At 34.9% G+C, this 27,369-nt stretch overlaps 1 protein-coding gene and 1 pseudogene across 8 annotated transcripts in view; both read left to right on the top strand.

The window, feature by feature from the left end:
• The window catches only part of ATP11A (ATPase phospholipid transporting 11A), a 115,940-nt gene that overhangs the window by 37,370 nt on the left and 51,201 nt on the right, over window positions 1–27,369 (top strand). For all 8 annotated transcript variants that reach the window (XM_087967247.1, XM_087967252.1, XM_087967251.1 and 5 more), the window contains exons 2-5: window positions 20,859–20,981; window positions 23,855–23,944; window positions 24,919–24,999; window positions 26,386–26,493. In XM_087967247.1, the coding sequence (XP_087823373.1) occupies window positions 20,859–20,981; window positions 23,855–23,944; window positions 24,919–24,999; window positions 26,386–26,493 (402 nt within the window). The remainder of the gene's footprint in view (window positions 1–20,858; window positions 20,982–23,854; window positions 23,945–24,918; window positions 25,000–26,385; window positions 26,494–27,369) is intronic.
• On the top strand, window positions 22,368–22,964 carry LOC113412916 (small nuclear ribonucleoprotein Sm D1 pseudogene; annotated as a pseudogene).

The following is a 27,369-nucleotide window of genomic DNA, read 5'->3' as shown; positions in this document are numbered from 1 at the left end:
AGTTGTTCAGTATTTCCACAGACTTCAGATATGAAGTAATAAAGGAGTTCAAGGGACAATCACAGAGCAGTAAAAAAAAGCTAAGATGGAGGTTGGGAGCCCAGGATCAAAGCTTCACCCTTTACTATTCTGTGTCATACTATATATAAAAAAAGAGCTGGAGCTTTAATTGCAGTCATTGCCCTCTTGACTTTTTTTTTTATATGCTCTCCATCCCTTTGATGGGATTCTAGGTCCAAAACCTACATATAACCTACATAACCGACATATAAGAAAAGAATTTTGTTTTGTATTTTTTTTTTGGAACAAATTTTATTAATTTTAAAGACAAACAAACCATCATTAACCATTGAATACATAAAACCTCTTTCCATTATTAATTTTACAAGTCAAGTAAAATATTATTTTATACAACATAATTCTGTTTTACACCATTTCCATATGGACATATAAATATCTCTTAGCAAATTTCTCATTATTTCTCTTTTCGTATTCAATTTCATTATTATTATTGTTATTTTCTATATTTATCCAATTTATAATCATCATCTACATTTCTCTCTGACTGGATTACCATTATTCTCATCGAACATTCCTCCGAGGTTTTATTAATTCTCAAACAAACATGAACACACAAAACACAAAAATATAAAACTTCTTTTAAGAAAGTAGTTTGGCCCCAGATTACCTCTCTTTGTATGGACTCAATTAAATTCGTGCTCAACTTATATACCATTACCTATCTTATTTACCATTCTATATCTTCTATATAACTTCTCCCCGCTTTTCATTCTTCTTAATTCTATTTTATTTAATTCATTTTAATTTCAATCATTGTATTTGTATTTTTTGTCCATTCTTTCCAAATTATCCATTTATCTCATTCCCTACAATAAAAAAAAAAAGGATTTCTCCTGAAATCACTGATCAGAGTATGATGCCTTTCTATCCTCCCCCTAAATTAATATTTAAAATAACGCCTAGTACCCAATCTGATTCTGCTTAGTACATTCTACCTGCTAACTTTTAAAAAGAGAAAAAAATAATAAGTCCAAAATAATTAATATAATTAGATAATAAATCTAAATGTTAAATCTTATAACATTCCAATTATCTATTTCAAAAAACAAATGCTAGAATAATAAGTTTATAGTAAAATCAACACAATAGTCAATTAAACTCTTTAATTAAACTTAATATTTTAAACATTCCTTTTAATATTTTGTTAAATTTTAAAGTCTATCATTACTAAACATTTCAATATTTTAATCTTTTATTCATTCTTATAACATTCTAATTTTCTATTTCTAATACAAATACTACAATACCATCTTATGTACCTTGCAGAATCTTCTTTTTTAAAGAAATTATACATCACCCTTTATCCCTGAAAAAAATTCCTTTTTTCCCATCTTGTTTCATACCTTTGTGGCTTTTTCCCCCTTTTCCCTTCCTTTCTTATCCCACCTGGCCTTTTTACCTCCCCCTCTAATAACCTCCGCCTTTTTAGCTTCCCCTCTCTGTTGTATTCCTTTTTCTTTTGCTTAGTAACATTGTGTTGATTTTGCATCTTATTTTTCTCTTTCTTGAGTGTTTTTTTAAGTCTTAAGTCCTTCATTTTCCTTCCTCTCTTTCTCCTTTCTCTCTTAATTAAATTTTTAGATTCATTGAAGATTTCTTCTTCTTCTTCTTCTTCTTCTTCTTTCTTCTTCTTCTTCTTCTTCTTCTTCTTCTTCTTCTTCTTCTTCTTCTTCTTCTTCTTCTTCCTCCTCTCTCTTCCTCCCTCCTCCTCTTTCTTTCTTTCTTCTTCTTCTTCTTCTTCTTCTTCTTCTTTTTCTTCTTCTTCTTCTTCTTCTTCTTCTTCTTCTTCTCCTCTTCTTCTTCTTCTTCTTCTTCTTCTTCTTCTTCTATTTCCTCCATCTGTTGTTGTGTTTGCTGATAAATAGCCAGCGCCATTTCTAAAAAAATAAAGGCTTCCTTCACAGCGTCCTTGCTTTCTTTCTTTATTTTTCCATATTCCTTAAGTTCATCAACAGGTAAAGCCATTGTAAATCTTTTCTTTGTTCTTTTTCTTAAAGCAACCAAAATGTTTCAAAAGTTAGAACAATTCCCCAAAGTCCCAGAGACATCAGTCCAAACAAAGCACAAAGTTCTCACTTTCTCTTCCTGGGGTGGTATCAATAAAAAGGAAAAGAAAAAAAGCCCAATCTGTATTTTAGAGCCTTGTTGCAATTAATTTCCAGTCTCAAAATCTTCAAGGCATCTCCTCCAGCAAAATCTTAATATTTTTTTGTCCTCTCCCTTCCCACTTATAACAAGAAGCCAAGTTTTTACCTTTTATAAAAAAAGACAGGTTTCTCAATGGCCATTTGTTGATTCCATAGGGAAGGAGAGTAAACTTTCCCTTTCAGCACCTCAGTTTTGCCGCTTGAAATTCTCCTCTGGAAACAAAGTATCGTTCAAGAAGTCATTGTTTTCAGGATTAGGCGTCTCTTAAAGTCCTGGGTCAGCCAAAAAACTTTCTCTTAGAAACTTTCTCCCCTCTTCCTCCTGCTCAGTCTTACCCAGCTGCCGGCTTCTTTGTGGCGGCCATTACAGACCGCCGCTCGACCGCCTTGAGAAAAGGGGGTTTAGCCGGCTGGGGAGGGGGTCTGCAACAACCCAAACCCCTCTCCGGATCCCCCTATCTTCGGCTGCCTCTGCGGGGCAGCCTTAGCCTCCAGATCCGTCAGGATCAGAGGCACCAAGACAGCTAGCGCCGCAGGGATCGCACAGGATCGCGAATCCCTGCCGCTGGCGAAGCCGACAAACCGGAAGTCCAGAATTTTGTTTTGTATTGATGTCCTCGACTTACATCAGTTCATTTAAGGCTGTTCAAAATTACAATGATTGAAAAAAGTGACTTATGACTGATTTTCACGCTTATGACTGTTGCAGCATCCCCATGCTCACGTGACCAAAATTCGGATGCTTGGCAACTGACTCATGTTTATGACAGTTGCAGTGTCCTTGAGTCATATGATCATATTTTCCGATCTTCTGGCTAGTAAAATCAGTGGGGAAGTCAGATTCAATTAACAACTGTGTTACTAACTTAACAACTGGAGTGACTCATTTAATTGTGACAAAAATGGTTTTAAAATGGGGCAAAACTCACTTCTCAATGTCTCACTCAGCAACAGAAATTTTGGGTTTAATTGTGGTCGTAAGTCGAATACTATTAATGTATTAATATACTTTTTGGTAGGGTTTTCAGTCTTCCTGACACCTAATAATTCATCAATGCACATTGAATGTGCTAAAGTTGTTGCAACTGAAAGTTGCCTTGTGGCTAACATTGTAATAACAATGTTTTTCTATTCAGACATTTTACTGCACTGTGAAATACAGACGTTAAAGATTTGCAGCATTATGCAATATAGGAAGTATATACAGTTGTATTGTCAGATGCTTAAATAATTTGGATGAATTAAATATTCCTATGACATTACCTTATAAGGAATGGAAAATATTAGTCCAAGGTTGATCATTGCTAAAAATTTCTGAAGCTCATTTATAAGAAGAAAAACTGAAGTGAATGGCTAAAAGGTGAAATCATTGCTTCAAATAACTTTTTAATTATAATATAATATTATTTGCATAATATTATAATATAATAATATTTGCAAATAACCCAATTTGAAATATTTGTAGTATGAAAGCAGAATAGTAAAATAGATTAATGTTACTTTAGCCAAAAAATAAATAAGGTATATATAAATTAAACATAGGAGGAAAATTTAATTTCAGGCAGAAAATATATAGTAAGTTAAAAAAATGGTGCCTATCCAAAAATTGTAAACTATAAATAAGAGAATTTATATATGTATGTGTTGTGGCTCGGAGGTTTGAGCCTGCTTTGTCAGAGGTCGAGGACTTGGACAATGAGGAAGAGGAGGATTTGGCTCTGAGGTTTGAGCCTGCTTTGCTAGAGGACGAAGACTTGGACAGTGAGGAAGGGGAGGATTTGGCTCTGAGGTTTGAGCCTGCTTTGTTAGAGGATTTGGAATTGCCTTCCTCCCCAGGACTTTCCTCCTCGGCAGGACCTTCCTCCCTGATTGTGCCTCAGGTGTCGGCAGATAATCAGGAGAGCATATCAGAGCCTCTGACTGAGGATCAAGCTGAGGAATGCTGGCTTGATGCGAGGCAACGGCGCAGGCAAAAGTGTAAGTTGCAACGTAGAAAGAAAGGACAAATCAGAGACTGAGATGAGGGACTGACACGCCCCACAGGGAATAAAAGTGGGTGTGTTTGTTCTGACAACTTGTTTGGGACAACGTGTTAATTTGTGAGAGAAGCTTCAGAAGATTCTGTGTGTGACGATAGCTTGTGATTTATATTCCTGCTTTGTTGTCGGACTTGGCAGACAGCTTGTGTGAGACTGCGAAGAACTTTCTCGGCTCAAGGAATTTAACCCTGTCATTTCTGGACTTGTTTGCTTGTTTATATTCATTTGGAAATTTGGACTTCTCACCTCGTTTGCACAGGTGAGACATAACATGTATGAATCCAAAGGGATCGATTATTCAAATCATTACCCAAAACAAATTAATCTCTTTTGTGCCTTGTAAAAAGAGGCAAAAAAAATGCTACCCAAAATTAATGAAGGCAATAATGAGTTTTAAAGTGGGATTGAATGATTCATGGAGAACAAATGTATGACAGTAATAGCCGGTAAATAATGCAAAAGATAGTATTAGAGCAAATCTAGGATTGTTGGTCAGTATGTATGCTTTTTTAACTGCAAAGATGCCCACAAAAGTTTTGTTCATATTACATTTAACTTCATTTGTATCCAGAGAGTTGTACTTGTGGGAATTCAAAGTGAGGTAGTTGTTGGGACAACAGAGATCTCTTTGGTTCACTGGAGAATATAATTGATAATTGGAAAATCAATGGTAAACACTAATAATATAAGTTACAGAAAAAGCAAGGTACTTGTCTGGAATGTGTGCTTGAATTGCTATATAATATTTTGTGGTTGAAATTACTGTGTACAGATAATCCTCAATTTACAACCCTTTGTTTAGTGACCATCTACAATTACAATGGCACAAAAAGGGGATTTATGACCATATTTCACACTTACAACCATTGCTGCATCTCCATAATCACATATCAAACTTCACGCACTTTGCAACTGGCATGTATTTTGGGCAGGACTAGAACTCACATTTTCCTGTTTATGTTACTAATTAATAAGTATTGCTTGTATTATTAATTAGTATTCTTGTTACTGAGGAAACTGAGATGAAAGTCTGTGAGGACTATATGACTCTTGGAGATTTTTCATCAAATTAGTCTATAAAGCCTTGGATGGAAAGCTTTAAGTCTGATATGAGATTACTAACAATATCTGATTTTGAATTCGCTTTGGATGCTCTAGACCTAAGGCTTCAGGAAATACTTTGGAATCAAAAAGAACATGTGGTATTGAAGGACTTTAAAATGTGTCTTTTATAGTGGAGGGAAGAACTGAGGAGGGGGCAAATGACATAATATGTGTGACATCATAAAAATGACACAGTTTGTATAATTCTCAGTCTAATTTCAGATGTTTTATAAATGAATCATTCTAACCTCCAGCAAGAGTGTATTTTCCTGGAAACCTGAAAAGGAAAAGGGAAAAGAATTGACAGAAAGAAACTGAGACTGACTAAATGAAAACTGAGGAGAAAAGAAGAAACCAGAGAAAGAACAGATAGCCATACCCAATTGTGAAGAGTTGGATGAGCCAGCTCTCAGTGCCTTATCCCTTACTCATTTCAGTCCCGCTGGCTGGAGGCTGGCTGGGAGATGAAATCCACAAAGTTGCCAAGTTTGAAAAATACTGATCTATATTCAGAGAGGCTGCACAGTTCATTAAGTCAAATTGACAGCTCCTTTTTCAGCTGCTGAAGCTTTTAGACAGTTTTCATTTTTTCTGGAATTTATGCTGCCCTCCATGCTATTCGGGGAGCTCTAGGAAACTAGATGACATAGATGCAGCAAGCAGTTAAATTGGTAGAGATAAAAATAAAACAGAATCTATATATAGTTTTTCATAGTGCAAAGTTCATTTATTTTCTTTCTTAGAACTATTGATATGTGCTCTGTACCACAAAGTCATTCAATTATTGTGTTTAGACAGCGAATCTGTTTCTGCTTGGCTCTTTGATTAATTGTCTGTTTGGACTGGGATTTCATAACTCCTGTATCCTGGAATTTAAATTCTGATTGTAATAGTATGTACGTACGTAGTATACTATGTAATATAGTATGACAGAATAAAGTGGATTCATTTAAGACCACAATAAACCCCGGGGTAGGTCTCAACAGCTTCTTCCTTGCCATCATGTACTTTGCATCTTAGTAAGGAAGATATTTTATACAGGTAGTTATTAGTTCAAAGACTGACTTTCATTCTATGTGGTGTGCATGTAGACAGCAGAAAATGGGGCAAGGATGGTTAGTTTATCTTCCTCATCCTCCTCATTCTCATCCCATTTTACTGCATTTATACCAGTAATTGATAGGAATTTAGATTTAAGAATATACTTTTTGGATCATAAATATTTTCTCCTAATATTTTAAACAAGGTATATTAAAAGAAGACTGCTGAGATGCAGAACGTGTGTTCTTTTCTGCATTATTCAGAAGAAAATGATACGGGAGAAATAATCTCAGAAGTCAGCTAGAAGATGTAAAATAGCTATCTGTTATTAAACCATTTAAATGCCACCTAATTCAATGCCATACACTCATTTGAAAAAGTAAGTACACCCTCTTTGAGTTATATGGTTTTATGTATCAGAACATAGTAAAAATCATCTGGTCCTTAGCAGTTCTTAAAAGTAGGTAAATACAACTTCAGATGAACAACTGAACAAAAATACATGATATATTACACCATGCCATCATTTACTTTACAAAAAAAGCCAAAATGGATAAGCCATGTGTGAAAAACTAAGTACACTGAACACTATACATCAGCATGAAGATCTCATATCAACTGTCAAGCATGGTAGTGTTGAGGTGATAATTTGGGCTTATTTTGCAGCCACAGGATCCTGACTCCTTGTAGTCATTGAGTCAGCCATGAAGTTCTCTGTATGCCAAAGTAGTCTAGAGTTAAATGTGAGGCCATCTGTCCAACATATAGTTTGGCCAACATTGGGTCATGCACACCAGCAAATCTACAACAGAATGGCTGAAAAAAGAGAAAAGAATCAAATTGTTGCAATAGGCCAGTCAAAGTACAAGCCTCAACCTGCTGGGGTGGGATCTCAAGAGTGCTGGCCATGAACAAATGCCTATGAACCTCAGTGAACTGAAGCAAGGCTGTAAAGAAAAGTGGACCAAAATTCCTCCATAACAATGTGAGAGAGTGTTGAAGTCATACAGAAAACAATTACAATTATTGCTGTTAAAGGTGGTTCTACAATTGAATCATAAGGTGTACATTAGTTTTTCACACATGACTTCTCTATTTTGGCTTTCTTTTTGTAAAATAAATGATGACATATATCATGTGTTGTTGCTTATTTGAGGTTGTATTTACCTACTTTTAAAAACTGCTGAGGACCAGATTATTTTTATTATGTCCTGATATGTAAAACTATAGAACTCAAAAAGGGTGGACTTTTTCACATGGCTGTATCTGTTTGAGGTTTTCTGAATTAAGATTGAAGAAAAAGTAATTTATTTGAATTGTAACAAATAAAACATTTTTTATATCTTTGCAAATATGCTACAGTATCTTAAATGCCCTTCTTTTGCAGTTTAAAGATTCATTAAGTGGGGCAACTATTAGTTTGAAAACCATTTGTTTGCTTGCTTTCAGTCTCTTTTGTGCCTTTCTTCTTTGAACCCCACTGTAGTGGTATTAAAATCATATGTGAACCCATACTATAGTTAAAGTTATGATTGAGGGCGTTATCTTTTGTGAACCTTTCCAGTTGTGGCTTATTCAATAAACCAAGCACATCAGCAATTAGTCCAAAGAATAAACGTAGTCCTGATATTGGTCCTGATGTTGGTCTATGCTCACTGGCATTCTAATTTTAAATTGAATGGGCTAACTCTGGTCACATTTATTCTACAAAATAATTCAGCTTTGAATGACAGCCAGTTTCTGTACAGTTGCAAAAGTGACTGTAAGCAGAGCATCTAGTGCAGGAAAGGGAACAATTGGTACACATCATGAAGTGTGCAACAGACTTCCTAGCCATAATTTATTTGTTAAATTTATTTGCCATCCATCTTGCTGTGAAGCTGCCATCTGTTTCTCAAACACAACCCTTGGGTCCATTGCAAACTGGTTCTGTCAGGGGTATGCCACCCCATCCAAAACTAAGAAATGGAAAGTGGTTAAAGTTGGTGGGCCCTAAAATCCAGAGCCATTCAGTCTTCCTAGGGCTGAAGCCATTCCTCCTCATTCAAACCTCACAGCCCCATTTCATTTTAGATTGACTGAAATGAAATCTGAGTCAAAAAGATTGAATCTTTTTGACTACATCAAAACTCTGCTAAATTCCCATTATCAGCATTTCTGCATTCTTAGTTTATTTCTTGCTCTATTTATACAATTCATACGGCCGTCCAATTCACAAATTGAGATTTTGGGCAGTTATTGTAGAATTAAGAAGTTGGATAAAGCAATTAATATTAAAACTGCAACAACAAAACATCAAACAGCATCTAAACTAAGGAGAAACTCAACTTGTGCAGTGACCCAAACAACTGACCAGAAGGATTGGCCTACTGTCCTGAAAAGCCATCTTTTTAGCACCTTGCAGAAGGTCAACATTGATTAGGACTATCTGAATCTTGAGGGTATGCTTTTCTGGAAGGACGGCATTGCCTGGCTCCCATTAGAAGACATAGAGGGAACCTGATGCCTACTCTGTCCTTGAGAGGGATAGACATGATGGAAATAGGCTTTGGTCTCCCTTTCAGCTCGCCTGTACCGCCCCTACTTGGGTAATAGGAAGGAATAACTAGGTGGCTCCCGCCATCATTTTTTTCTTCTCTTCTTGCCATATTTGCTTTTTGGAAAGATGAAAAAAGTAAAACTAAAGAACATACTGCTGCTGTAATGAATTGCTGCTATGCAAAACCATTCTTCAGAGCAACCAGAAAGCAAGGAAGGAAGGGTTGCTTCAGGATGGAAGGGGGAAATCTTAGGGGAGAGAAGCAGGGATGAGCCAGGAACTCCCAGCAAGGGACAATTTTAATTCCAGGACTCCAGGGGCAAAACAGCGATGCTGTGTTCCCTTTGGAGCAGCAGCTGAGCTGATTAATTTCTGAGTTAATCAGCTCAGCACGTGAAGATTGCTGGAAGCCCTACAATGTCATGGGGACATGCAAAGCCACTGCTGATCTTATGAGCACAATTCAGTTCTTGTTAATCTTTTGAAAAATTACTTTCCTTCTTAAAAGAGAAAATTACTTGCAATTTACTTGCACCTTATACTTTGGGCAGTACGTGATTTTGTGCAAAGGTTAATAGGAAAAATTAGTAGCATCCAGAAGACTAAAAGCATTTAAAATTAAATCTAAAACATGCATTAAAAGATTGTTTATACAGTTTTCTGGGGATATAATTTGCCCCCAGAAACACCCTGTTCTGTTCTTATTCTAACCCTGGAACACAGACTCTCTTCTCCCTGAATTGCAGCATTTAGAGGATGGTAAATCTCTGTAAGTATTACTATTAAACTAACGCATGTGGAAAGGCAAAAGGAAGGGTAAGAAAAAGGAAGGCCATTTCCCAACTCTTGGACAAAGGAGACATGCAGCACACAACTGAGAGAGTGAAGAAAACTTGGTTATAGGCTTGGCATTTCACATTTCCTCTGGCATGTTTGCTTCTGTTCTGTTCTACATGCTCAGCTAGTCACCTTCCCCCAAAACCACAGGAAACGGTATTGTGGTGTTGCTCACAAATTCTTCCCTGCAAATAGATATTCTAGCACCATTATGAAGGAGGAGCAGGAGGAGGAAGAGGAGCAGGAAGAGGGAAGGAAGGAAGGAGATGGGCTCTGAGCATTTCAGTTATCTTTTACATGAGCTTTGAAGACCTATTTTATTGTGAAAAAAAACAGTAGGAAAAAAACTTAGTATGCCTTTTAGTAATTGTGATACAACTATTGCAGTATGTTTTTGGTTTTGCATACTCCCCTTTCCTTAATTTTTTGACCCAGTTATGATTACATCAGCAGATATTTAATCATGTGCTTGGCATGCACAATATGGATAAGTTAATAGCCTGGTTTTATCTTTTACAATATCCTAATATCTATGCATTCTGAATTAAGGACATTATTCATTTTGTTCACATCACTTGCAAGGTAGTTCTGCAACGATTTGTACTTTGTTAATTTCCAGTAACTGTAGGAATATGAATTTCAATTTGCATTCAATTTCAATTTCTGGATAATATAGAACATCATTATCCAATTTAAGACTAGTGTACCTTGCTATTGACAAAAAAATACAATAATAGATCTATTGTAAGTTGAAAAGGCAGCTACAACTAAATCATAATAATTTTGACATTACTGAGATTTTATTGACCATGAATTTTATTATGATACATATAAAAAGTCATAAGAAGATACAGTTTCTACTTGTATTTTGTGTTCCTCTTGCAGTTTTAATTTTAATCCATTCATAAATGTGTGTGATGAAAACATATCTAAAAAGATTTAAATCAGGTTACCAAGGAACCTCTTTCTGGAGATACTGTGCTACCAGTTTATTCAAATTATTCAATGGCTCCTCTTATGGATCTCAATCTCATAAGGTTTTTTTCTCTATCACTTGCCATTTTGTCAATGTCAAGTCTTATATTACACTAGTATTAAACTGGATAATAACATTATATGTTATCCAGAAATTGAAATTCATGTCCCTACAGTTATGTGGTAAAAGATGAAATTAACAACACACAAGCTGTTTAGAACTACTTATAGTTCTTGTACATGAAATGGAACTTTTTATGATACCCAGATTAGGATGGTCTGTCTTTAACTTTTAACTGTGGTTTTTGTATCCCCAGAGACCATGAAACTAGGCTTTTTTCACCCTAAAGTAGTACAATAGTCATGTTTCAATTCATTTTAAATTGAAGTTTCTGCTTTTACTGACTAATGAATAAGCCAGAAATGAAAGGGAGAACTCAAGGTTCACAGAAGTGGCATATTGTTATGCAAAACTTCAGTAATAAGTTTTATTTCTGTAATTGCCATGATTCCAATTTTCTTATTACAGACATACTTGACCTACACAAGTTCGAAAGAAATCATTCCCACATAGCTTTCCACAGAGGCAGTACTTGGGAATAGAGCAAAATTGAATGACAGCATCTACTGTAGCTTCAAATTATTCTGTGTCCTATGGTTTCTGTGTAGCTCGTTTTTTATTTTAAAAGTGATAAAATTATAACCATTGTTATTTTTATTTACCTTCCTATCTCATAACCCTTGACAGTTTCCTTTTTTTAGAAATGGCGCTTACTAACTATCAACAAACATTACAACAGATGAAGACAGCAGAGGAACAAGAAAGAAAGGAAGGAGCCATTTTTAATGAATCTCAGAATTTGATCAAGAAAGAAGGAAGAGAGAAAGAAGAAAACTAAAGGACTTAAGATCTAAAAACATTTAAGAAAGGGAAAAATAAGGTGCAAAACCAATATGATGATAGTAAACAAAAGGGAAAAGGAATACGACAGAGAAGGAAGCTGGTAAGGCAGAGGTTAGAAGAAGGGGGTAGAAAGGTTTGTTGGGAGAAGAAAGAAAGGGAAAAGGTGGAGAAAAGCTACAATGTTTTGAAATTAAATGGAAAAAGAAATTTTTATGGATAATGGATAAAGTATAATTTTTTTTAAAAAAAAAAGATTTTGCAAGGTACATAAGATGAGATGGTAGTATTGTAATGGTTTAAGAGTTGATAAGAGATTAAAATGTTAAAATGTTTAAAAATGATTGGCTTTAAAATTTAATAATAGGGAGGTTTAGAATACTGTTTTAATTAAAGAGTTTAATAAGATTATGGTATTGATGTTATTATAAAATTTTTATTATAGTGACAGTAACACTGTAGTATGCTAAGTGCTATTATTATTGCTCAATAGAAAGCAGTGTTTGAAAAGAATAGGCATTCTTTTAATATATCGCTGAACAACAGGGACATCTGGAAGTTGTGATTGTCCTTATCATCTCACCCAGACCCAACTTACACAATCTCTTTGTGGCATTTGGTAGCAAAACCAATGCAGTTCAGAATGTTTCAATCTGTTAAATGTTCCTCTGCTTATTAACCTTGAAAAAAATTATTTGACAATGACATCACTGATCAGGTTGACCTAGGGATGTTTGACAGCATTTCTACAATAAAATCTATTTTAAATGTAAAGCTGTATTAGAGATAGATAGATAGATAGATAGATAGATAGATAGATAGATAGATAGATAGATAGATAGATAGATAGATAGATAGATTATGACACAATTTGCCACAATTTATTTTTCAGGATATTTTTTTTGTCGGCCAGAATTGTATTACTGTACAGTTCAGATCAAAAGTTGCATGTTTTTTTAGCATTGTAAACAAACTCTGTATTTTCTCCTTTTTAAAAGGCCATGTCAGTATCATTATGTTAATAAAATAATTTCCTGTTCATTCAGATTAATATTTATCATCTTTCTTAATCATTTTTAAAAATTACTGCTTTTATCTGTACCCTTAGACTTTTGACAGCCTCTCAGTATTGGCTTATTTCAGATGCCTTCGCTGTTTCTTTCTTGTTTGGTAATAAATGGAGTGGCCATTTTAATTTTGCCCCGAAGTATGAGAGGTTCATTACATTAATCTTCTATAATTCAATACATATTGGCTAGAGGTTGTGGGATCCAATTTATAACATAAGTCAGAAGACTTCCCAGTGCTAAACTCCACTAAAAGTTTTATAGAAACTATTTTAAAAGAAATTTTAGAAGAAATTTGTAAGCTGCTTAACATTTTTCCTATGCTGTCATGGTTTGGGGACAAACAAATTCTAGCATAGTCTCCTATTTATCCCTGAAAAGTGAAGTTTGCTCTGTTGTTGTTTCATTTAACAGTGCATCATAATTATTTTTCTTAATCCAAGAATTGCTTAAATTAGCATGCCTAAGTATCCAATGTCTACAAAAATTGTTATTCAAAATTGCTAATCTCCAGATATTGTTTCCTTCCATATTTGTTTAAATATGATGAATAGCTCTGTGTTTCACTTATAGAAAAATGGGAAATAATCTATAAAATAATCCTGCCCAAACATCTTAACCAGAGGACTTTATTTTCTTAGAAGTCTTCAGAAGCAGCAATTTTTAAATTTTGTGGGGTGTATGTGTGTCTTTAAATCAACACTGACTCAAAGGCACCCCAAACCCACCTTTCTTAGAAGCAAGTGATTATAATCACTCTAATTACTCAAACAACCTCTTGGTATGGTTTGGTTTAGTTTTTGGTTTTGGACTTATATCCAACCATTATATAGATTTATTACAGTGATATTAGAACTACGTGTTTATCAGAGAGTCAACAATCAAAGTGAAACAAGAGGTCATCTCCATGAGCAGCATAGAAGTTAATAAATAAACAAGCATTTTCAATAATTTAATTGTTACACCGGCTACTTAATATTCCATTGCATACACACATGAACCAGGCAGCTGGGTTGATTTATCGCAAATGTGCACAGCACTGATAGAAGCAGTCCATTTGTTCCACCCTTCACAGAAATGGGTAAAGCTAATCAGAGACCTTTAGCTTATTGTGATGTCCAAATTCAAGCTCCTAATTTGTTGTTCCCAAACAAGCAAATTTTGGGAATCTACGAACCCAGCTTCGTTGCTGGAAATAAAAACTAGGATTCTGGACTCAGATACCCAAAGATCAATTTTATCCACTTGAGTGAATAGCGATGTAAAATGGAATCAAACATTCTTTGTTGATGAACTGGCTGTTCACATTATGGCAAAATGACTTTTGCCATATTATGGCAAAATACAAATATTAATTGGGAGGCATATATATATTTCAACTTTCAATTTTTTGAATCAAAAGAAGCAGAATGATTAAATTAAAATAGTACAAATTATAATTAATTTAGAATGCAGAACTCAGTGTACTATATCTGCTGTGTATATTCAAACCTTTTACTAATCCCTTCATACCAGCTTGCAGCCCATTTTGGTTATCCTCAGTAGTATGAGAGATGATAAGTGTTTTCTCAAGGCAAAAACTCCTCTTCTGCTGCCTAGTAAGCATACTACGTGTTTTTAGGACTGTAGTCTACCTAATTATGGGACAGACAGGAGAGTAGCATGTTGCAGGTGTTGTCAGTGGTGGCAATGGTAAAATCATGGTTCAAGCTTTCTGTATTTGCTGTCCATGAGTTATATTGCCATAAACAATCTCACCTTGCTTGGACAAGTCTGATGCATTTTTTCTAACGCATTAGCCTATAGATGCATTAGCCTATAGATGCTTATATCACAATAACATTGTTCCTCGACTTACAACACTTAATTTAGTGGCTGTTCAAAGTTACAAGGGCATTGAAAGAAGTGAGTTATGACCTCTTTTCACACCTACAACCATTGCAACATCCCCATGGTCATGTGATCAAAATTCAGATGCTTGGCAACTGCCTAATAGTTATGACCGTTGCAGCGTCCCAGGGAGATCACATCATCCTTTTGCAACCTCCTGACTTTAACAACCAGGTTTCTAACTTATGAACTGCAGTGATTCACTTCACAAATGTGGCAAGAAATGTCATAAAATGGGATAATTAACTTAACAAACTCTCACTTAACATAAATTTTGGGCTCAATTGCGATCGTAAGTCAAGGACTACCTATATTTCCGTGTTTGCTAAATTAGGGTAAGGCTCTTATATATTATTTGTAATATATAATATATATTATTGGTTTGCTAAATTAGGGTATCTCTTATATATTATTGGGTGATAGGCTTTTATTTCTTGAATTCATTCTTAAAAGCACGAATCTCTAAAAATCCCAATATTTAACCCAAGTCACATTTTTGTGAACATTCTGCCTCATCTTTTTCTTAAAGCTTTTTATTAGGTTAAACTTTTATGTCCTTTAAACAAGAGTCAAAGTCATATATAAATTACTATTCCTTTAAGTTTTGAGTTTGATAAAGATAACATTCTTGAAAATGGTATTTTTGTATGTGATGAAAAGACAGCTTAATGGGTTTTTCCCCCCAGTTTTTGGGTTCTGTTTTTTGCTGACAGTGTTGAAGCAAGAGAAAGCATAACTAATACTTCCTCACTGATGTGCCAATGAAACTTGGTTTCGGTACATTGAGCTTTTGGTTATTATTAGAATCTCATAATGCTAAGGCATATTTATGGTTTCTTGAATGTACCTTTTAATGGGTCTAAGTAATAAAGTACAAAGAGATGGATACACTTCACTACCCTGTCCATTTTGATGCATGATTTTTCTATTCTTTTCTTTTTGTGCATGTGTTCTTTTTTTGCAAGGTCTTAGTGGAATTTTCTGAGGGAGCTTTGGGACAGGGTGGAAAACTGTTTTGTTATCCTTTTAAAGTTTATATATTGATAAATGTTATCAAGAGTTGCAGCAATATCTATTGTACTATTTATTGTTAGAATTTGGGGGAAGGGATTATAGAATAATAACTTTAATATTGTATGCTGCTGCTTTAAGTATTACTTTTATTTATTTTGTTTTATTTATTTATATATTAAATTTGAGACTGCCCATCTCATTCACAGTGACTCTAAGCAATGTACAGTTAAAACGTAAAAACTGTATAAATATCATAGTCCAATGGGGGCAGTTAAAATAGGAATAATTAATTTAAAATAATTAACTTTTGTTGAACAAAGTTGTAGTTGAGATTAGTTTTGGAGGCTTTCTCCAAAACAGCTTTCTCTATGCTAACCCCCTTCTAGATAGATTTATGTTGCAGTTCCACAATTTTTGGTCATACCAAGATCAAGATAAAACAGTCTTAGCTGAGAATTTCAGGAATTGTAGTCCCAACATACATGGAATGAACCAGAATGGGAAAGAAATTAATATCATATCATATATCATATCATATCTAATAATATCATATGAAATATATCTGTTTTGAGATATTTTCCTACTTTTTAAATGTATAATTTTTTATTATTAACTAGGGCATAAAGCTATCAGCACCTTTTCGATCTTCTATGCTTCTTATCATCCCACTCAATTCAAATGATAATCAATTGGATTATAAAGTTTCAAAATAGTTGTATCCAATATGAATCTAAGTGTATTTCATATGACATTACTGAAGATTGATAGAATCTGGATTTATCTTTCCTATGCTCTAAAACTGCGCTGGTATGTTTGGAGACAAAGTCCACAAAGGAAGGCAAACTGATAATCATAAGATAATGGAAAGTGGTACCTCGTCTGACCACAAAGAGTTAGACCAACACTCTTGAGAGCTACCATTTTTGGGGATATGCCATCCTTGCTTTTGCCATATCTCATCATCATCAACATCAAAGCTGCAATGAGGTGCAGCAACTCCTTAAATGCACCATTCAAATGGTTCCCCTTGCAGATGAGGTTATCCTCCCTACATGGCCCTACTTTGGGAAGAATACATACTTCCATGCATGTCTCCCATCTTTTATCTTCATATGATTGGGGCTGACTCCCTTCCATGCCTCTCACCTCCCAACATGTAGATTGCAAATTACAGTAGGAGAAAGCAACCTGTGGAATCAGAAGGGCGGAAGTCTTAGTGGATTGTTACATGGCAAACCTGTTATTATATCTTTAGTCCAGTCTTTCCTGAACATCATTTATTCCCTTCCTGGGATTAAGAGAGTATTTCTTTTGTTTTTACCTTTCTGTGATGTCTCCTTGTATTGTTTGCCTAGCTTTGTGATACTTGACTTGGTAGTGGAAAGAAGAATGGCTGCAAAGAACCTTTAGTTCAGGGATCCCCAACCTTTTCGACGCCGCGGCCCGGTTCCGGCATCAGCTGGGCGCCGCGGTCCGGTATCGGCGTCAACTGGGCGCCGCCATCTTTTATGACGAAAAGGCGCTTCCGGTGGCGTCACCGAGCGCTGTTTCGTCAAAAGATGGCGGCGCCACGCTTCTGGTGAGCTTTTTGGTAGAAATGGCTTTCTACCGGAAAGCTCACGAGCATGGCGCCGCCATCTTTTATGAAAGCGCTCCGTGAGCTTTCTACCGGAAAAGCTCACCGGAAGCGCTTTTACCAAAAAGATGGCGGCGCCCAGCAACCAGCGGCCGGTAAGGCTTGTTCCGCGGCCCGGTACCGGTCCGCGGCCCGGCGGTTGGGGACCCCTGCTTTAGTTGAATGGACTTATCTTATTTTGACCTTCAGCTCAAGACTAGAAGTACAATTCAGTCTAGTTCTAAATGTTTTGTTACTCTATGGCACGGGTGTCAAACTTGCAGCATCCCAATGCTGTCACATCACGTTTCACAAAGTTTTTCCCATTCAGGGAGCTCAGTGAGCGTAGCCTGCATGTGACACATACGGGGTGCGAGGCACCAATTTGACACTCTTGCTCTACGGGGAGATGTTAGAATTATCTTCCTGCTTCAGAGAACATGGATGTTAGTTGCATTATGTCACATAAAAATCCAAAATATCCCTTGAGGGTGCTCAGCCCAGATCAGGACTGGGTTGTGAAAGATGTAATTTGAAACCATTCCTCAGTATTTGAATATTCAATTAAAAGAGAACTGGGTGGCTAGATTTAAGATGAGCCTTTAGTTTTACTTGCTATACTTTAAAAGTTTGATCAATATATAGCTATTCTGTGTTTTTTTTTATTTTGGTACATATTACTTAAATATTTTGGTGAGAAAATATATATACATAATATAATATAACAATGCTAGTTTCTAAATGGAAAACAATGGAAGCATGTTGGTTATAATTTAACTTTTATATACAGAGATGCACACACTGATACATTATATATTCTGTATATACATTGTTCTTGGTTTCTATTTTCTTGAAGGTTTGAATGTCAAAAGCTATGAGAATTAGAGAACTTTGCTAAATATACAGAATGGATGCCCCAGAGCTATATTTTATTAGGATTCAGACTTATACTTTAATAAAAATCATGTTTGTACTCTTTTTCAAGGATGAATTATGCTATTTTTTTCTGATGCTAGTGTATTAATTTGGCCAATTAGTGGGAAAAAACAACAAAATAAATACTCTTCTATTCTCATAGATTATTGTGAGCCTTTTGAGCTAGTCCAGGCATGAAGCACACCAAGAATATTATCTTTATCTTTACTGTAAGGTTTCATTAGAAGAATTTTGCAAGACTGGAAGTCCATCTCTTCCTCCCTCATCTTTACAGTTCAAGAAAGTAGAGGGGCTTCCTTCTGAGATCTTTGGCAGAGACCCATTCCTTCTGTGGACTTTGCTGCTATTGTCTGGCCATAGTTTAGTCTGTGGCTCTTCCTCCTGTCTTCCAAGGTCATTCTCACATACCATTATATAACTGTAGAGCATATTCTTCAAATATGTAGATGAAGAAACAAGTATCTAGAACAGTAAAAGTGTCAGAGATCTTTGCTATTTATAACCTTAAAGAATCTTGTCTCCTTTTACTGAATTGAGGAAAAGTGTAGTATTTAGTTTTAATCATAAATGTGTGCATATTTGGCATCAGATTTATGGGTAAGTGAATTCTATATAATTATGGAAATACAGAATTTTCTTGTCAGAAAAGATAATCAGGAGCAATATCAAGATGGAAAAGACCATGAAAATAGAAACTATGCAGGACAAAGTGAGATGAAATGGAAAGAGAGGTGAAATACAAGGATTGTTATATTAAAGAGGGTACTTTAAATAATTTTCCTGGAGTTGTGTTTCTATTGTGTTTCTATTGAGCAAGCTCTTAGTTGGTTCTAATAAATAACTCTATTGCAACCAGTAAGGATTTGATCTAAACTACCTGTCATCTTATTATTATCAGACCCTTCAATATACAGTTGATAGAGGGTGTTCTGCAAACAGAAGCATAGTGATTTGTAAAATCATGGTTAATGGATTAACCATTAAGGGGTTAATGGTTAAGAGGTCCCCAACCCCCAATCCATGGACTGCCACCAGTCCGCAACATGCCAGAAATCAGGTTTCTGAAACAAGTAACGCCCTATATACAAAACCACGCCCCCTCCGGTCTGTGGAAAAACTTCTCTTCGTGGAGCCTGTTCCTGGTGCCCAAAAGGTTGGGGGCCGTTGGATTAACATATTGAGTGAATTAGGCCAATTGTCATTTATTCTGAAAATAATGGATATGATCTGAAAATTCTTTTGCTTTGCCTTTGTCATTCATTCAGATTCAATTCAAGGCAAATTTGTGGAGGATTCTTTGTAGTACAGTTTCAAGTATGTTACTGGTGTTCAGGCACTCGCTATATAGTTAAATTGAAAGTTAAAATCCAAGTTAATTAACTTGAAGAATCCCCTAGGCATAAATTTCTGAAATCATAAAAATCAGTGGTTTAATTATTTTTTGACTGAATTGTCCTAGAAACATCTGCTCTGAAACTTCTGAATGAAAGTACCTGAAACAAAATTTTAGAAACAGAGACTGGAACTATTCAATATACACACATCTTCAAAATGTGAGGTAACATTAGCATTGGCTTAACTCTAGTTTGTCAGCAAGAGAGGCAATTCAAGCACTAGTAGAGTATCTTTAAATCTGGTTGGATATCTAAAACAGACTATAACCTATATATTTTAATAACATGTATATTCTAACATAGGAGCTACTTTCCTGATATATTATTTATCAATAATACAAAAGTAATTATTGTTTTGAATATAGGATTCTGACAACTTATCTACCATGTCAGTATTAAGGAAACTATGTTTTACTGGTTTATTTATTTCTATATCAACCACACATCTCTGGGTAATGTAATATAATGTAATGTTTTTATATATATATATAAAAATATATATATATAAATATATATATATATATAAATATATATATAAAAATATATATAATGTAATGTTTATATATATATATATATATATATATATATATATATATATATATATATATATATATATATATATATATATATATATATATATATATCCTTCAGCTTTGTTCGGGTATTTTCCCACGTCATAGTAGTGGTGCTTTTAAAGTTGTAGCAACGTTTCAGCAGAATCTCATCTGCCATCATCAGGCTTCTGTATAGTGTTCGAACACTATACAGAAGCCTGATGATGGCAGATGAGATTCTGCTGAAACGTTGCTACAACTTTAAAAGAACAACTACAATGACGTGGGAAAATACCCGAACAAAGCTGAATGCCATACATGTAAGTACCTGCGAAAACTTAAGAAAACAAATATATATATATATAATAATTTCATATTATAGATATTATTTATTAGATATTTAGAAGATGAAATTTTAATCTTACATGAAGCGTGAGTTGATGCATGTCTCATCAGTTCAGTTATTTATTACTTGTTTATTTAATATATTTCTATACTGCTACAATAAAAAGGACTTTTGGAAGCTTACATTAAAATATGGTATAAAATATGCTCATACAAAAATATGAACATAATAGCACTAATATGTTAATAGCACATAATATGCAAGTAGGGAAAAAAGATAACTTCAAATCAGGGGAATGAACCCTAAAACAAAACAAAACAACAAAAACCCAGTCTTTGATGTAGAACTACTGGCTGAATTATTATTTTTTCTTCACAGTGTGCTGGGGAAGAGAACTGGGTAGACAATCGGACAATTTATGTTGGGCATCGTGAACCCCCTCCAGGTGCTGAAGCATACATTCTGCAGAGGTATCCCGACAACAGAATAGTCTCATCAAAGGTATTCCCTTATATCTTTATTCTTTTCACTGTCTCATATCATAGTTATTTTAATATGCCTTATACTTTTGGCTTCAATGTACACATGCCCCTCTTTTTATCAACAATTTTAATTTTTGCACCAAAGTCTCTTGTTTAATTGCAGAAGTCTGGCACTGAAATAAAAAAAATGCTGTTTATTATTAAAATTTGTCAATAGTCAGATTTTTTTGCTGATTTGTGCAAACATAAAATAGCATGTTCAATGGACTTTATGTGCTGATTTACAGTTACAGTATACCATCAATGGATTATTCCCACAAAAATATGGGCTGCAGAAATCAATTGGACCACTAGACACCAGCAAAAATATGTAGTTTTCTTAATGTCTTTCTTGTCATCCAGTGTTTATGAAATTACATCTGACATCCGGTAGACTCATACTTGGGTAATTTCATATAACTTTATTAAATGTTTTTTTTAAATTAAAACTAACAAAAACTAGTAGTCAAGGGAGAGAATAAAAGCCAAAATAGAAATGACTAACAGATGTGCAATAAAATATAAAATATATCCAAAAAATTTAGCCCATCTTATCATGCAGTCCTTAACTTGTTCATTTTCTGTTTCCAAACTCAGCAAAATTTGTACATTTTAGCCATAGGATATATAATAGGATATCCATAGGATATATAACTCAATTTCAAATTTTATCAAGTTCAGAACTATACGTTACTTTATTAAGTTCAAATCTAATAATAATAATGATATAAAAAGAATAATAATAGATATAAGACTTGCTTATATGAAAACCATTGACATTTATATGCTTCTGATACCAAATCTTCTCTTAATTTTATTTTAAATGCACATAGGGTATATTCTAGCAATTTACCATATCTAACCATTTCTGTTTAGTTCCCATTTCAGTACTGTAAAATGCTTCTTGCGGATATAGCTGTAGAGGTATTTTTGGACATATTCTAATTTATATTCAATCCACATTCTCAAGATGGCACATCTAATAAAATGATTTCTGAAATTTACATTAATCTTACACTTGCTGTTTGATGGCACCCAAATCTCAAGTCATGCCCTTCTAAGTTCAATAATCTTTATCTCTCAGCATCACTCATTCTTTCAACCAAACTAAGCAATCTCTTTATCCTTCTTTAGCCTACTGTGAAAACTCAGTGGCAGTGCTGGTTCTGAAATTGAGGTTCCCAGCTCAACTTTAGCATTAGCCACAGTGCTGTCACTCAAAAAGCCAGCCTTGCACACAAGCCTTGGTTAATGGTGCAACTGCCCACCAGCCTAGCATTCCTTATGATATGCCAGCAACTTCAGGTGGTGTTCTCTTTCTGTTGACAGGTCCCTGTGGCCTAGCTGAGGCTGCTTCAGGTTGCCTGGAGGCCTTTGTTCTTGAAGCAGCTTCAGAGAATGCTGTCCTGTGGCCTCTGCAGCCTCTGACAACTGAGGCTTCTGAGACAGTTCAAGAGCACACCCCATTAATAGCTTCCCTTCATGAGTATTGGAAGCGGCCTAGTTTGAGGTGACTGTGCCAAGCTAAATTTTTCATCATCTCTTTTGGCTTCTCACCCTCAGGGAGCCCTCTATCTGGTTTATCCGTGAATTGCCTTTCTGCCATGAAACTCGTGCAATTTCTTATGAAACTTAGTCATGAAACTGTCACCATTGAACTGAAAAATGGGACTCAGGTACATGGAGCCATTACAGGACTGGTTGTCAGCATGAATACCCATCTTAAAGCTGTAAAGATGACTTTGAAGAACAGTGAACCTGTCCAGTTGGAGACATTGAGCATCTGAGGCAATAATATCAGCTATTTTATTCTGCCAGACAGTCTGCCCCTTGATACTTTGCTGGTGGATGTTGAAACAAAAGTCAAATCCAAAAAAAGGGAGGCAGTTGCAGGTAGAGGTCATGGAAGAGAACATAGAAGAAGAAAGGATGTGGAAGAAGAAGAGGGGGTCCAAAACGATAACTTCTTTATATCTGTTATTTTTTTAAAAAAAGCCTCAAACAACCAGTATTTTTTGCAGGTTTTATTTTATGTCAGTTTTAATGAACAAATGTGGAAAATGTGTCACTTAAATTCAAGTTCTACATCCATATATTATATGAAACCCCTGATTACACTTGTAGTATTTTTAACTTTGACAGAAATGTTTAATTCTAAATTTCAGAATTGTGAAATTTGCAGTCTTATATCATCTGCTGACACCTGGAAGCATTTGTGAATATTTCAGTTTAAAGCAGAAAATTAAACAGTCCTCATTTAGCAACCACAAAAAAAAGAGCACAGCCCATTTGCATGCAATTTCCATAGCCTCGAAAAACTGCATAAAACTAGGTTGTGCCTTCAAGCTGTTGGGTGTTGGTGAACAGTGGCACATCATCTTTGATCTATGTGTTATAATTTCACCACCACTGCCTTAGGAAATTAATTTGGCATGTGGTGCTCCTTAATCACTTAATCAAGCCAAGTCTATGTTCTCTGTAAAATATCAAACTTGGTATTCTTCCTTTTGGATGGCTCAGAGGTATTTCATAAACTATTACCCAATTTATCAAAATTCCCTAGAGGTTTGTAAAATGATTGTCACAGCCAAGTGTAGCAAAATACGCTTCATCTTCTCCGAAATGTTGAAGAATGGTATTTTAGGTTAATTAATAATACAATCCACTTTGTTTAATTTAATGTGACATACATAGACATATAATATATAAACTTTGTATGATCATTTCACAAAAATGCAGTTTATTCCCAGCATTAAGCAATATATTGTGCTATTGACATAGAAAGAAAAAAAATCATGTCTAATTCCTTTGTAAATTAAGATTTAGCCTTCCTGAACTTCCCATCTTTTTCAGTACACCTTTTGGAACTTCATACCGAAGAACTTATTTGAGCAGTTCCGAAGAATAGCAAACTTCTACTTTCTTATCATTTTTCTTGTACAGGTAAAATGCACCTCTTTTTTATATTAGATATATAAGGCATGTATAGGAAAAATGAAAAGGAAAGTATATGTAGTCCTTGACTTATGGCCATAATTGAGCCCCAAATTTCTGTTGCTATGCAAGACAATTGTTAAGTAAATTTTGCCCCATTTTATGACCTTTCTTGTCACAGTTTAAGTGAATAATTGCAGTTGTTAAGTTGGTAACATGGATGTTAAGTGAATCTGACTTCCCCATTGACTTTGCTTGTCAGAAGGTCACAAAAGGTGATCACATGACTCTGGCATACTTCAACCATCGTAAATATGACTCAGTTGCTAAGCATCTGAATTTTTATCACATGACCCTGGGGATGCTACAATGGTCAAAGTGTGAAAAACGGTCATGTTACTTTTTTCAGTGCTGTTGTAACTTCAAATGGTCATTATACAAACTGTTGTAAGCCATGGACTACCTGTAGTAACTTTCCTTTTGGACTTTGACATAGCTGCTCTGATCTTTGAGAAAATCTCTAAAATCCCTGTTTGCAAATATCTGAATTTGGAGATTCAATTCATTTTTAACTTAGAACAGGATGTTTCAAATTCAGATTGATGTGTGCCCTTAGGAAGGAGTAGTACAAAATCACTAAACAAAGTACATTTTGGCTGTAAATATTAAGCATGAATCACTAAACATGCGTTTGTGAAGACATGCATCAGAAAGGTATATTTCAAGGAACCGTAATTAAGTCAGCCTAAGGGACAAATCAGATTTTCCTCTGCATATCCGCATTGTACCTAACAGCACCATCAGTCATTTGAAATTATCAATGTGGCTGGATTTCTTCAAAATGCCTTGACAAGCTGTACCTCACTGTTTTTCAAGACCAGTGTTTGTTTTTATAAAAGTATAGTTTGAAAAGTATTCTTTGTTTAAATATGGTTTTTGTTGAAATCCATATTTTATAAAAAATGTGACATTTTATTTCCCAGTTAATTATTGACACACCAACCAGTCCAGTGACAAGCGGCCTCCCACTTTTCTTTGTCATCATTGTAACAGCTATAAAACAGGTAAGCGTTTTAGAGTTTAATTCAGAACTGGAGGCAGATCAGGTCTACATGGTTTTCAAAAACGTTTTTTTGACCGTTGTCATGTTTGATTCCTTCCGCCTTTACATTCCCTCAGTTGGACTGAGAGATGATTGGCCTAAAGCAGTGGTTTGTTTTTTTTTACCTCAATAACCTTTAAGATGTGTTGACTTTTAGAATTCCCCAGTTAGTCAGGCAAAAGAAAAAAAAGGGTTTCCATTCTTCTGGAAAGCATATATCACTTGTTGATTTTGAATTTTTATTTTTATTCATGATTACAGCAGTTATATTTGCTATACTGAAATGTATATGAAAAGTATATTTCTTTATCAATTCTTTATCCATTGATTTGTTACTGTCAAGGATGCATTGACTGATGAAAAGGAAATTATAAAACAATTACAATTAAGAGGAAAAATAGCCTGAAGATAAACATGCAGATACTGATATATTGGAATAATACTTTCTACCCTATGCTGCAGAATTAATTTCTAAGTTACTTCAGTAGTACTGCAATAATACCATATTTTCAGAAATAGCTTGTGACAGTCATTAAATAGTTATACAAACTGAATTTTGTTTTGACCTCTAAGATTCCTGATTGTTGTGAGGGCTCCAATGAGACTATTGATTTTTATGCTAAATTATAATTCTTAGTATGAATAAGCACTGAAAACTCAAGTATGTCAGTGAAATACTTTATGCACTCCCCAACAGGGATACTTGCAGGAATTATGCCAAAAAAGGTCTAGATAAAACTGGACCATGACATTTAAGACCCCCGCTCTTACATGCAGGTAGTCCTTGACTTATGACTACAATTGAGCCTGGAATCTCAACCATTGAGCGATCAAATATGTCATTAAGCAGATGGTCAGTGCTTCTGATCTTACTGTGCTGATTCTTCACCCTCTGCTTGGATTTTGCCTCCCTCTCATCTCTGGGGACTGGCTGGAAGAGCTGCCTTTGAAAGAGTTCAGGTCCCCTCCATGCATGGAACTCTTTCGGCAGGAGCACAAATGGAGTTTAAATCTTCAGGATTTCAGCTCTGTTTCTGCACCCCATAGAAAGAGTTCTGCTGCCCTCCATGCACTCAGTTCTGGAAGCAGAGATTCTACTCTTAAAGTCCTGCGCCTATGTTTTTCCCTCATTGTGGGATACAGTACAGATTCATTAATGTTTTTCATCCCCTTCTATCTTTCCTGGTTTCTTTAATTTATGGTGCATAATACACCAAAGAATAAAAAAGAAAGTCCATTTCAAATGGACACAACCATGCAATTGTTTTGGTCACCATGCACCAGTAGTTTACCATTTTCTTCTTCTAGCACACATTTGATTGTATGTTTTCTTTGTGGTTTCATTCAGGGATATGAAGATTGGCTTCGTCACAAAGCTGACAATGCAATGAATCAGTGTCCCGTTCATTTTATTCATCATGGCAAACTGGTTCGAAAGCAGAGCCGCAAACTAAGAGTAAGGATCAAGGGTCAATAAATATACCTATGAGGTTTTTGTATATGAGGGCGAGTATTTTGGAAGGTTTCACTTATGGCAAATAGACATTTCATAAACAAATGTACCGTAGATTTAATGAAGTTACAGTTGTTCCTATTGCCAAAGGGTGTACCATTAATGGTTTCCTATTATGGTACACGGCATTTAATGCAGTTATGTGATAAAACATTCTATATAGAGTACCTGATATTATACAGAGCAGTAAAAAAGGAATTATATCAATCCCATTATCCATCAGATAAACAAAGAAATGTTATCTCACTATCTGCATGAATTAATCTGCCAAAAGGTAAGAATGTTTGACTTGCACCAAGCAACGTTTTGTGGTTAGCCATGATAATAGCTAAGCTATGATTGGCCACAAAATAGCTAAGAATTACCATGGCATTCTCTTCTCAGCCCAAAGTAAACTTGTGATATGGCTCCATTGTTAATAATATCCCTTCTTCTGTTAGGTTTTTATAGTTTTTAAATGTTTTTATAATCAGTAATGATAAGTAGTTTTATGCATTTATTTATATTTTAGCTTTATTGTACACTGGCCAGAATTGCTTTGGTGAAGTGGGCAACTACATAATTTAGATTAAATAAATAATTAAATAAAATGTATTATTTTATTGTTCCCAGCGTAAGTGGAATTGCAATACTCTGAATCATACACCATAAGAAATATAAGAAATGTAATTATGCTGGTCTGTGATCATAATAAAGTTAATATATAGGTGCTAAGAAAGAAATGTAATTATGCTGGTCTGTGGGTCATAATAACGTTAATATATGGATGCTAAGTATTTAAGGCCACTCATGGCTTGGTTTTTGTTTCAAAAAGTAGTC

The sequence above is a fragment of the Notechis scutatus genome, chromosome 5, assembly GCF_049901735.1.
Source record: "Notechis scutatus isolate UNSWTSFEM ecotype Mainland chromosome 5, rNotScu1.2, whole genome shotgun sequence".
NCBI classification, from domain to species: Eukaryota; Metazoa; Chordata; class Lepidosauria; order Squamata; family Elapidae; genus Notechis; species Notechis scutatus.
Note: the sequence above shows the minus strand (reverse complement) of the source record. Positions and strands in the feature narration are given on the sequence as shown.